The sequence below is a fragment of the Kogia breviceps genome, chromosome 2, assembly GCF_026419965.1.
Source record: "Kogia breviceps isolate mKogBre1 chromosome 2, mKogBre1 haplotype 1, whole genome shotgun sequence".
NCBI lineage: Eukaryota > Metazoa > Chordata > Mammalia > Artiodactyla > Physeteridae > Kogia > Kogia breviceps.
In genome coordinates this window covers 172340142-172353720 of record NC_081311.1, presented here as the reverse complement: position 1 = coordinate 172353720, position 13579 = coordinate 172340142, and the positions used below count along the sequence as shown (strand labels likewise).

At 41.4% G+C, this 13579-nt stretch overlaps 1 protein-coding gene across 13 annotated transcripts in view; it reads left to right on the top strand.

The window, feature by feature from the left end:
* CMKLR2 (chemerin chemokine-like receptor 2) overlaps positions 1 to 12600 on the top strand; it is an 85210-nt gene extending 72610 nt beyond the window's left edge. For 12 of the 13 annotated variants that reach the window (XM_067026658.1, XM_067026664.1, XM_067026657.1 and 9 more), the window contains one exon: positions 3416 to 6129. In XM_067026658.1, coding sequence (XP_066882759.1) covers positions 3446 to 4513 — 1068 coding nt within the window. In that variant the 5' untranslated portion in view covers positions 3416 to 3445 and the 3' untranslated portion in view covers positions 4514 to 6129. Of the gene's footprint in view, positions 1 to 3415; positions 6130 to 12146 lie in introns of those variants that run through there. The other variant, XR_010839182.1, reaches the window with a different exon arrangement.
* Positions 12601 to 13579: the final 979 nt, after the last annotated feature.

Below are 13579 nucleotides of genomic sequence, written 5' to 3'. Positions count from 1 at the left end.
AAGAGAAATGGGATGAGGGGTGGTTGGTATCCTTCAGCAGGCCCTGCGATTCTGGCCCAGCACAGTCAGCAATGACTTTGCAAAAGCTCCTGACTTGCTGAGGATAGTGGTTTTGTGTAATCAGAAATCCTCCACTGGCTTTTCTATGTTTGGGGAATCAAGTTCCATCCACTCACTGCTTAGGGTTTTGTAAGGTGATTTAGGGCCATTTGACTTCAGAATTGCTCATAGCCTAAAAGAATAGGTCATAGGCACCAGGAAGGTAAGGATGTCTTAGTATACAGGCAGAAAACCAAGAAAGGAAGTTGGAGGTTAGGCTGGAAAGGATTTGACACAGAGGGGGTTCAGCTACCAGAAGGAGTGAAGAGGGCAGAGTAAGGTCCCAGACCTGAAACAAAAGGGCAGTCAGAAAGAAGCCAGTCTTGGACACATGAAGGAAAGGACTCAGTGACAAGGATCAAGTCTAGATCTTGAGGATAGAACTGTGGGTCAAGGCCAGAGAGATTCTGGCAATGAGAGTGACTTAGGGGTGAACTCACAAACTCTCACCTGAGGCTATAAAATTACATTTGGGGGCTTCCCTGGTGGCGCAGTGGTTAAGAGTCTGCCTGCCGATGCAGGGGACACAGGTTCGTGCCCCGGTCCAGGAAGATCCCACGTGCCGCGGAGCAGCTGGGCCCGTGAGCCATGGCCGCTGAGCCTGCGCGTCCGGAGCCTGTGCTCCGCAACAGGAGAGGCCACAACAGTGAGAGGCCCGCATATTGCAAAAAAAAAAAAAAAAATTACATTTGGTTCTGAACAGGCTTTATAGCAGAGCCAATTATTTACTGAGCACATGTTTAGCACCTGTGAGATGTTAAGACCTGTACTAGGCACTGTGGGTTATAGAGATGACAGTCATTCTCAAGGAGTTCACAGTTTGGTAGGGCAGGAATTAAAGAGACATCAATGACAGTATAGTGTATTAAGTACAATAAGAGAAGTATGGCAGAAGAGGGGAATGTCATAGTGGTTAAGAGCCCAGGATCTAGGTTCAACAGATTTGAATTTAGATCTTGACTCTCCAATTATAGGTTGCGTGAAACTGGGAAAGTCACTAAGCTTCTTGAAGCTTCAGTATTTTTTCTTGGAGATGGAAATAATAATAGTACTTATCCACGTTATATGATTCTTTCAGTGGTCAAATTAGATCATACATGCCTGATATCTAGTAAAATCCCAATAGCATTGACTATTGTGTGTAATAATTGTTGTTATTATGTATTACAATTATCTGGGGGAAGGTAATGTCAGAAAATGTTTCCAAGAAAAGGTGGCATTTGAGCTGAATGTTGAAAAATAAAGAGAAGTTAGCTGGGTCTGGGGTTGGGAGGATGCTAATGAAGTGCTTTTTTTTTTTTTTTTTTTCCTGTACGTGGGCCTCTCACTGTTGTGGCCTCTTCCGTTGCGGAGCACAGGCTCCGGACGCGCAGGCTCAGCGGCCATGGCTCACGGGCCCAGCCGCTCTGCGGCATGTGGGCTCTTCCCGGACCGGGGCACGAACCCGTGTCCCCTGCATCGGCAGGCGGACTCCCAACCACTGCGCCACCAGGGAAGCCCAAGTGCTTTTGTTTTTAACTATGCTCTGCTAGATTTCTCAAATGATTTTAGGTAGGATGATGAATTTAGTGTTAGTCAGATTGAGTCTGAGCTGGCTGTGAGCAACACAAGATGTTTTGACCGCTTGGTTCGAACCCTACTATAATCTCAAATCTTACATATTTGCCCCATTAATGATTATAGCTCCATGAAATGAACATAACTATTAGTCTTTTTTCTACTTGATTTTGAATACTACAGATAGAAATAACACAGAATAAATTGATGAAGCTATATTTACACCCAGTAAACTTATTTGGTTGAAAAATTGACATTCAAGTCTTCTTAACGCAGGAAACCGGACTTGATGGAGGGGGGGGGAGGCCACAAAAGAAAACATACTTTGCATGAAATAATAATAGATAACATTTGGTATGGATAAAAATAAACAAAATGGGGTGAGATAGGGAGTGTGGGGGGAAGATGCAAGACGGAGGGGATATGGGGATATATGTATACATATAGCTGCTTCACTTTGTTATACAGCAGCAACTAACACACCATTGTAAAGCAATTATACTCCAATAAAGATGTTAAAAAATAAAAATAAACAAAATAAAACTGATTTATAAATCATATTTTTGTTGTAATGTAGAAAAGAAGAATTACTTTGAATTAATTCAAAACAAAGAAATTTCAGGAAAATAAAAAATTTAAATAAAGCTTAACTGCACTCTATAGGAAATTAATATAGAAATTAAGTGGTCACAGTCAAGTTCATTCCAAAATGTATCTTGTAGTTGAAAAGCCTTCCATATTGATATAATTCTGATGAACATATTTGAATTTATAAACCTAGAATCAAAACATCCATGGGTGCAAAACAGTGGGTCAAAATCTCCAGTGCTGGGCTTCCCTGGTGGCGCAGTGGTTGGGAGTCCGCCTGCCGATGCAGGGCACGTGGGTTCGTGCCCTGGTCCGGGAGGATCCCACATGCCGCGGAGCGGCTGGGCCCGTGAGCCATGGCCGCTGAGCCTGCGCGTCCGGAGCCTGTGCTCCGCAACGGGAGAGGCAGCAGCAGTGAGAGGCCCGCGTACCACAAAAAAAAAAAAAAAAAAAAAAAAAAAAATCTCCAGTGCTTTGCCTGTGACATGAGCCAAAGAAGCAACTGGAACTCTGTCTAGATCTTAAGAAGTCAGGGTACAAATAAGGATTTTGAAGTCATCACCACATAAGTATTCATCTGTTTTCTTTTGCATCTTCCATAAAATAATAATGCCTGGTAAGAACTTAATAAATATTTGTTGAATGTTAGATTCTCTCTAGTCAGCCCTACAAGCATTATGAACATAGGAATTGTACCTATACAGTCAATCATTTCAATTTAGCACTTACTGAATACTTTACAAAAATAAACTCTCACAGCTTTGAGAATAACTATAGCAAAACTTAGGTCCACTGAGACTTGGACACCTGGAGTGTTAATCACAAGTCCTACCAAGAAATATACTATTTCTAGTTCATAAGATGAAAAACATTTTTTTAACTATGTATTTCTTTAATGGTTGTAAGTCTGTTCAGGTTTTGGTTCTGCTTGTGTCCATTTTGGAAGAGTACTTTTTTCTAGGAAACATTTTGCCAAATATTTCAAATAAGTATTTTTTTCACAGCTTCCTCTCATTTAAAAAATCTCTACTTCTGTGGTTACATCCCCCTTTGGTCCTAAATTGTTATTAGTGTCTATTAAGAGAAAATATTTGTATCCTTATGTTCCGTATCATTCACTAAACATGTGTCCTTTTAAAAATTGTTTTCTTTCTTTTTAAATTGCTTCCAGAGATTTCTTCATTCTGCATTTAGCAAGGTTATGGAAGATCTAGAGGAAACACTATTTGAAGACTTTGAGAACTACTCCTATGCCCTGGAATATTACTCCCCAGAGACTGATTTGGAAGAGAAAGCACACCTAGGAGTCGTTCACTGGGTCTCCCTCCTGTTATACTGTTTGGCATTTGTTCTGGGCATTCCAGGAAATGCCCTTGTCATTTGGTTTACGGGATTCAAGTGGAAGAAGACAGTCACCACTCTCTGGTTCCTCAATCTAGCCATCGCAGATTTCATTTTTCTTCTCTTCTTGCCCCTGTACATCTCCTACGTGGCCATGAATTTCCACTGGCCCTTTGGCATCTGGTTGTGCAAGGCCAATTCCTTCATTGCCCAGTTGAACATGTTTGCCAGTGTTTTCTTCCTGACGGTGATAAGCCTGGACCGCTATATCTACTTGATCCACCCTGTCTTATCTCATCGGTACCGGACCCTAAGGAACTCTCTGATTGTTATTATAGTTGTTTGGCTTTTGGCTTCACTAATGGGTGGTCCAGCCCTGTTTTTCCGGGACACTCTGGAGCTCAATAACCACACTCTTTGCTATAACAACTTCCACGAGCGTGATCCTGACCTCACATTGGTGAGGCATCATATTCTGACCTGGGTGAAAGTTATTGTTGGGTACCTCTTCCCTCTTCTAACAATGAGCATTTGCTACTTGTGCCTCATCTTCAAGGTGAAAAAGCGAAGCATCCTGATCTCCAGTAAGCACTTCTGGACCATCCTGGCTGTGGTCATTGCCTTTTTGATGTGCTGGACTCCTTATCACCTGTTTAGCATTTGGGAGCTCACGATTCACCACAATAGCTATTTCCACCAGGTGCTGCAGGCCGGAATCCCCCTCTCCACTGGCTTGGCATTCCTCAACAGTTGCTTGAACCCCATCCTTTATGTCCTAATTAGTAAGAAGTTCCAAGCACGCTTTCGGGCCTCAGTTGCTGAGATACTAAAATATACGCTGTGGGAAGTGAGCTGTTCTGGCACAGTGAGCGAACAGCTCGGGAACTCTGAAACCAAGAATCTGTGTCTCCTGGAAACAGCCCAGTGAATTCTTGCTCTTCCACAAATCAGTATATGGCTTTTGTGTGGGTCCCCTGACAGATGCGTTCGGATTATTTGGGTCCAAGACATAGAGCTGACTGCATCTTTTTATTGTTTTTCATCATTTTACTGGCATCATATTTTTCTATTGATATAAAACATAAGAAAGATCTTCGGGGTTTTTTTTTCAGCAACTTAAATTTTCTGTGTTATTCTTGCTAATTATACTATAGTGGATTAATTAACACTATTTTTTCAATTTTAATAACTTTTTAAAAGTTCTCAATCTTAATATTAAATATATGACTAATTTCAAAAATATAAAAATGTGTGCTTAAGCTCACTTTAATTTTGCACAAGTAACCTATTAGACCTAGTCTTCAAATACAACATATGTACTTAATTTCTTTATTTCATGTAATCTGTATATTGCATTTATGAATTAAAGTAATAGTTGGTTATAGTAGGTTAAAACTGTCCCAAAATCTAGTCGCTTAAAATAACAATTTACTATTATTATTATTATTATTACATCTCACAATTGTGAGGGTCAGCAATTTAAACAAGGCACAGAAGGGAGGTTCACCTCTCTGCTTCGCAATATCCAGAGCCTCTGCTGGACCAGGATGACCCAACTGGCTGAGGTTTAAAACAGCTGGGGACTGGCTGAGCAGCTCTCCTCCCTTCTCCCCATCCCCTTCCCTTCCTTCTCCTTCCCCTCTCTCTCCTCCCCTTCCCTCCTCCCTTCTTCTCCTCTATCTTCTCCTCTCCTTTCTTCACACAGGTATTCCAGCATGGCACCTCAGGGTTAGCCAGACTTATATGGCAATGTAGGGCTCTAAGAGACCAGGGTAGAAATTTCTACTCCTCTTAAAGGCTATGCCCGACACGGGCACAGTATCACTTCCACTGTACTCTATTGACCAAAGCAGTCACTGGCCAGCTCAGATTCAAAGGGAGGGGACATACACCCTACCTCTCAATGGGGATATATGCCCATCTTTAACCCCCCATGATATCATTATAAACGTTAATGTTTTGGGAAAATTCTGAGTATGTATATATGCAAATAAGATTGCTATAAACATGAAACACTGACATCCAGATAGTAGATAGGCCAGCTCAATATCAGAATGATTTCAGGAAAATAAAGCATGTATGACGTATTGATATATTTCTACCTTCTATTCCTATATTTATAAGATCAATAAAGTATACCTTTAAGTCAGTGACTTCTTCATGGTGCAAATCTGTTACATTTAAGACTAATAGTATTTTGACTTCTATTCATTTATGCCTTTAGCAAATAGATGAATAAGAGTTATACAGAACCATGGTAGACAGATACTGTGAGGGATGCCAAGATGCATAAGGTACTTATAGGGGGTGAGATTAAACTTGCATAAAAACAATCCTAAAACAAGGTAGACAGTAGTAAGTGCCGTAAGAGAGCCACGACAAATGTGGACTGTTCAGAGGAAAGAGATGGCCTCCAGTGTGCAGGTCAAGAAACACTGGAAATCTATGTCCTTGCCATTGGGGTTTCCTAAAGATCCTGCTCCTTTTCCACGTCTCTGTTTGTACCCTGTCTTTTATGAATATAAACTCTGCTATTTACTGCAATTTTTAAAACGTTTAATTTTCTATAATTTCTCGGTTTGATTTTGAAAGTCGTGAGGGGAGCTATGTTATTCCTTGAATCGGTATCCTTTTTTATTTCATCTCATAGTTTTTAGAAATGCTAATATCAGATCATTTATTGGCTCTGTTCTTTACTGTTAGCCCCATGCAACAATCAGATCTCGTTTGGAAATTATTCCAAGAAAAAAAATGTGTGGCATAGCTCAGCATATCCCAAATTTCTGTCATTCCCAAGATTCGGCCATACTCAGTATGGGTTAAGGGACAAGGAGAGAAAGGCTCATTGTGAGTTTCCAGCCCTTTGTGCACCCTTGAACCCCGCCCCTGCACCACCAGGGCTTGCGATATTCCTCTCTGGTGTCCCCCTCAACCCTCAATGGACAGGCTCCCAGGATCAGGAGAAAAGCTGGAGGATCCAAGAAAGAAAAGAGAATTCTGTAGGTTCATCCCTAGTTTGGGCAAAGGGAGACACTGACTCTCAAGGCTGGGGGAGAAAGAGGAAGGCTGAGGAGCAGGAAGGAAGGGGATTAAGCAACCAGGGGCAAAAGTACATTACAGAGCTGGTGGTGGTCTGGAAGTTACATTTCAGGGCGGTGCTTCCTAAGCTTTGTGAGTTAGGAATCCGTACAGAGCTGTTCGTTTTTCCCACGCTCCGGGCTACGGGCACAGTATCTAGGGCCTGTGAGCTTTCCAGAGGCCTATGAAAATATTTGAGATCCTGAAAAGTATCATTGGCTCTAGAATAGAAAAAGAAAACTTGAGGGAATCCCCTGGTGGTCCAGTGGTTAGGACTCTGAGCTTTCCGTGCCAGGGGCCTGGGTTCGATCCCTGGTCGGGGAACTAAGATACCGCAAGGCTTGCAGCATGGCCAATAAATAAATAAATAATAACGTGAAAAGTCAGAATTAATAAATACTCTGAATTCATTTGAAAATCGATTGAAAGTTATGTGTCCTTTCCCCAGAAAAATGCTTTTAAATAAAATTTCAGGGGATCCTTGTACCCTAGGCTAAGAACTCCAGTTTTAGTGGCTTTTTAAATAGTTGATAGTGGGGATGTGACGTACAGGAATCTACTAGTAGAAAGTAGCAACCAGGGCAGGAACTTTCCAGCAGAAACAGGAGTTAATTTTTTATTCTCAGCTTGAGGGAAGGTCTAAAGTGTAGCATAGGACCCAAGCTTGGACCCAGCATTGGAGACGCCCCAGCCAGCTTCCTCCCCTGGCAGCTGGAATCTGGATAGTGGGGCTCTCCAGGGGTCTAATGACCCCTAATAGCAGGATGAGTGACTGAAAGGACAGAAGGGCTGGAGGAGAGGAGGGCACTGGGGCAATCTGAGGAGGAAGCAAGGAAGCTCAATGCCTAGTAGAGAGGAGGATAAAGAATCTCAGGGCTCCCAGGGACTGGGGCATAAACCCAACAAGACAGACTTGGCTCCCTCTCAATGGAAGGAAGCTCTTCGAAACAGTGGGCAAGTTTCAGGGACTCCAGAGGCAGGATATCTGGCTTTGCATTATGGCTCCAATATATCCTAGCTCTATGACCTTGGCTAAATTAATCTAAATTTCTAGACCTCAGTTTCCCCCATCTGCAAAATGGGATCACAATAGTAGTAACCGCCACATAGGGTTATTATGAAAATGAAATGAATTGACACGGGTAAAGCACTAAAAGTGGTGCTTAGCCCTATAAATACCTATTATTAATATAATATCACCTGGTATTATACTTATTCGGTGAAACTCTTGGCACCTTCTGACATAGTAATTACCTAGTAAATGTTAGATTCCTTCTTCCTCTTGAATGAATGTAAAAATCTCATAGGAGGAATAAGGGAACTTACATAAAGAACTTCAAAATTTATAAATTTTATTTAAAAATTCATAAAGTTTATTGGGAATTCCCTGGTGGTCCAGTGGTTAAGACTCCGTGCTCTCACTGCCTAGGGCCTGGGTTCAATCCCTGGTCAGGGAACTAAGATCCCACAAGCCGTGAGGTATGACCAAATAAATATATAAAATGTTTTCTAAATCTTTTTTTTTTTAAATTTACAGTTTATAAATACTATAAAAGGATATGGGCTGAGAGGCTGCAAGGGGCAGGAAAAAGTAGACTGAAAGACTTCTTGAAAGAGGTAACTTAAGTGCATCTTGAAGACTGACTATAATTTTAACAAGGGCAGGTGATGAAATAAGGCTCTTTCAGGTAGGTGGCATAGCAAGAGCAAATGTTCAGAGGCTGGAAAACAGGCTGTGCTCAGAAAAGAGAGACTAGGGCCTCCCTGGTGGCGCAGTGGTTGGGAGTCTGCCTGCCGATGCAGGGGACACAGGTTCGTGCCCCGGTCCGGGAGGATCCCACGTGCCGCGGAGCGGCTGGGCCCGTGAGCCATGGCCGCTGAGCCTGCGCGTCCGGAGCCTGTGCTCCGCAACGGGAGAGGCCGCAGCAGTGAGAGGCCCGCGTACTGCAAAAAAAATAAAAAATAAAAATAAAAAAAATAAAAAAAATAAAAAAAAAAAAGAAAAGAGAGACTAATGCCATTTTATAGGGACAAAGTGAGGACAGAAGATTCCCAGGTTGGAATCAGGCTTGAATAGTAATTCATAGTTCTTCAATATTCTCACATATAAGCAGTAGTTCTTTAGGCGATGCGTACTTAGAAGTCTACAGACAGTTTCCTTTGATTTTTACTTTACTAAAAGCTAGTCAGGCCAATGACATTTCAAATGACAGACTTCCATTTGGGACATTTTCTAAATGCAACTAGTATCATCCATACAGGGCATGGGGCTTCCCTGGTGGCGCAGTGGTTGAGAATCCGCCTGCCGATGCAGGAGACACGGGTTCGTGCCCTGGTCCGGGAAGATCCCACATGCTGTGGAGCAACTAAGCCCATGAGCCATGGCCGCTAGGCCTGCGCGTCCGGAGCCTGTGCTCCGCAACGGGAGAGGCCACAACAGTGAGAGGCCCGCATACTGCAAAAAAAAAAAAAAAAAAAAATATACAGGGCATGTATTGAGAGAATATCTGTTTAACTGTCTCAATTTTCATTTTAGGTTTACACTTATGTGATTTTAATGTTCTTACTTTTCCTAACTGAGGGTATGAAGAAAGGGTTACATGAAACAAAATCAAATTTCTGAAAGCAGGGATGAAGAACTTTCCCCGTTATTGCCAATTCATTATCTGGCCCATGAAAACCTGGTTTTGAGATCCTCCTCTCTCACTTACTAGGTGGATAACTGGGGAAGCATCTTTCAGAGTTGTCTCCTCACCTGTAAGTGCTGATGACAGTGTTTGCCTTTATCTCACAGGTTTATAATGGGGTTCATATTAGACGATGTATGTGAGGCATGCATTTTTTTCCTTTTTTGTTGTAAGGACAATAACTGCCATTGCCAAATCTATTTGTTTGGAAAAAAATTATACATACATCCCAAAACACTAATGCAACTCTTTTGGTATCTGTGTCTTTGTCCATAAGTTGATCTTTTCATAGTTAACAGTCAATGAAAAATCAAGCATTTTTCAATGCTGCTATAGTCTCCATTACTTTCTAAAGTAAATATATTAAATTTATAAAATGTTTCACATATGCCATAATTTAGCCCTTTCTGTTTATTACAACAGTCCTCTTATTTCCCTGATTCTATCCACATCATCTCCAGATTGGAGCTCTTCCTTTTTCTTTTTTTTTTACTGAAATATAGTTGACATACAATATTATATTAGTTTCAGGCGTACAACATAGTGGTTTGACATCTATAAAGACTAAAATTGATCACTACAGTTGAGTCTCGTAATCACTTGTCACCACAGTTATTACAATTTTACTGACAATATTCCCTATGCTGTACATTATATCCCCGTGACTTATTTTATAACCAGAAGTTTGTCCCTCTTAATTCCTCTATTTCACCACCCTCCACGCCTCCCACCCACTCCCACCTCCACCTCTGCTCTGCTTTTGTCATCCTCTGGCTTGGAAACCAGGCTTCCCATTGTCCTCACAGAATGAGCCAGCCTACAATCCAGATGCCTCTACAACCTGGCCCTATCTAATCCCAAACTGACACTGCAAAATCCAGCCTGACTGGTCTAATTGCCTCCCAAACTTCTGTTCTCATTCTTGCCTTTATCATTCTGCCTTTTACACCATCCTGGATTTTTTTTTTCTTAAACGAATTACTGATTAAGGTCCCTCCAGCTCAAGTCCTAACTCCTCTAAAAAAAACCTTTTATTTAATTCTAGCCTTCCCTGACCCTCTGGACTTTTGGATTATTGTCAGCCCTCCTTATCTGCAGGTTGTACACCCACAGATTCAACCAATCACGAATTAAAAATATCTGAAAAAAGTCCACGAAGTTGCAAAAAAGCAAAACTTGAATTTGTCGCCTGCTGGCAACTATTTACATAGCATTTACATTGTATTAGGTATTATGAGTAGTCTAGAGATGATTTAATGCAGGAGGATATTAGTAGGTTATATGCAAATACTACACCATTTTATATAAGGAGCTTGAGCATCTGGGGATTTTGGTACCTGAGGGTTGGGGGGTGGTTCCTGGAACCAATCCCCCCTCGGATACTGAGGGATGACTGTACTTGTTTAATCACAAAATTATTTTATTCTTAACAGTTTTAAGTATGTTTGAACCACCTCCCTTATGGTTATTTTCTTAATCCTTTTGTATTTTTATAGCATCGAACATAGTGACATTAAATGAATCAGTTTTGAATTCCCACAGTGCCCAGTCCTTGTACTAGCAGATTGGCTGAATGTGAAAAAGAAACAAGGTTTCAGGGTCATGTAATCACTTATGGAGCATGCAAAAAAAAGGTGGGTTCTTATCCCAAAGCCAGAAACAGAAAAAAAAAAAAAAATCTCTTTATGTATACCTGTGCCTTCTGAACCCACTGGTTCAAAAACAGTTCATTCAGTATATTGGCTCACATGAATATGTGAGCATTGCTCATAATAGCAAAAAACTGAAAGCAAACTAAAGATCCAATAACTAGACTGGTTCAGTAAGATATGAGACAATGGATTCTGTAACTGTTAAAAAAATGAGGAAATCTTTTATGTACCGATACAAAATATCCAAGATATAATCTCCAAGATATCCAAGTCTATTTCTAGGGACAAAACTTAAGATGCAGAAGTTTGTGTCATATGCTACAATTAGCCTATACATATGCTTAGACTAGCTCTGGAAAGACCTAAAAAACTGGTGACATTGGTTGCTTTTATGGAAGTGAATGGGAGACCCGGGGGACAAGGGAGACGTCACTGTGTAACCTCTAGAATTTTGAATGTTAATATATCATCTATCTTTTAAAATGACATTAAAAGGGGCTTCCCTGGTGGCACAGTGGTTAAGAATCCACCTGCCAATGCAAGGGACATGGGTTCAAGCCCTGGCCTGGGAAGATCCCACATGCAGTAGAACAACTAAGCCCATGCGCCACAACTACTGAGCCTGAGCTCTAGAGCCTGCAAGCCACAACTACTGAGCCCACGTGCCACAACTACTGAAGCCTGCGTGCCTAGAGCCCGTGCTCTGCAACAAGAGAAGCTGCGACAATGAGAAGTCCGCACACTGCAACGAAGAGAAGCCCCAGCTCACCGCAACTAGAGAAAGCCCGTGCACAGCAACAGAGACCCAACACAGCCAAAAATAAAAAATAAAATAAAATAAAAAATTTTTTAAAAAAGACATTAAAAGATACCATTAAACATTTTTTATTCAAGGCCATGAAGTCAAGATCTTAAAGTCACATACTTCATCATTCATTATTTTAAGATTCACAAGACAGCTGTGGTTTGTTGACTATTTAAATTTTTTAACTTTTAACCACATTTTTAATCAGTTATTTTTATCATTAATAATTTTTAATACTTAATGTTTTGGCCAAGCTATTTGGTACTCAATCAAGCTGTTACTCATGTCAGTGATTGTGAATTATTTTTGGCTATTCACTACACCTCTACTTTTCCACAGCATTTCCAGAATCCCCGGGCTCTCCTGTTCTCCAGAAAATGAAGTGCTGCCCTCTGCTGGCTCTAACGATACTGACGATCTGAAAATTTCCCCAGTGATTTTAGACTGGGTCTGTTGGACTATATGTTGAAGGTGATTTTACTCATCAGTACATATATGTCCAATTGAGTACATTTTCTTTAGAATTTAAACAATTTCCCACATTCAAGTTGGTTGGCGACATACAAACAAAATCAGATCGAGAGGGAAGAAAACAGCATCGTCTGGTTCAGCTAGGAAAACCTGGACCTCAAACATTCGATCTCCTTGGCCTACAGAGAGACTACAAAATGAAGATTTTTTTAGAGGTCTACAATTCCCAAGCTCTACTTTTGTGAACACTACTACTGTAAAAAATATATACTCAATTGTTCGATACATCCCAAATTAACTGTTAAGATGCAGCGGTTTCCAATACTGGACTCTCACCTGACTACAGTCACACCATCCTGAGTACACTGAGCTGCAGCGCCACCTTAGTACTGAAGTCTCCACACCCCAACAGGCTCAATCAGACTTACAAAACCCAGGTTAAGATGTCCCACCTCCACACCCAAGCCAGGCTTATGAACTGCAGCCAAGGGATCAGTCACCCATAGAGCCTCCCTCCCAGGACACACTACTCAAAATCACATGCTCAACACAACTTCTCCCTGAACAGTACAGTAGGCATCCCTTAAATTTGCAACATCTGCCTCGACAAACTCTGGGAATCCTCCCCTCCCCTGGGTTAGGTGTCCTTTAGTAAATCGCACATGCCAACTCATAACTTAACATTAATTTTAGGTGGGATTTGTAAATATGTGATTTTTTGTTTTAGTCACAAGTAACCCCTAACTTGAAGATGCTAGGTCACAACAAATTACTTTGTCAGCCACTGTAAGTCACTGGTTACTAACTATAAATTAGTCCTGGAATTTAATTTTTTTTTTTTTTTTTTTTTTTTTTGCGGTATGCGGGCCTCTCACTGTTGTGGCCTCTCCCGTTGCGGAGCACAGGCTCCGGACACGCAGGCCCAGCGGCCATGGCTCACGGGCTTAGTTGCTCCGCGGCATGTGGGATCTTCCCGGACCAGGGCACGAACCCGTGTCTCCTGCATCAGCAGGCGGATTCTCAACCACTGCGCCACCAGGGAAGCCCTGGAATTTAATTTTTATCTCCAAATGTTTCATGACCTGGCAAATGACATTATTTGCTATGTGTATTAACCTGAGCACTTTCCTGTTTTTGACTCTCTCTCACGATTCTTTAAGGTACTCCCAACATTCACATGGAGAAAAGCCAGCTCAGGTATTAAGTAACTTTGTAACCCCTTGCAAAGGGCAAGGTCTTGAACCATTATATATGGGACTAATTATCTAAAATCAAAACTCTTGGGATGGGCTTCCCTGATG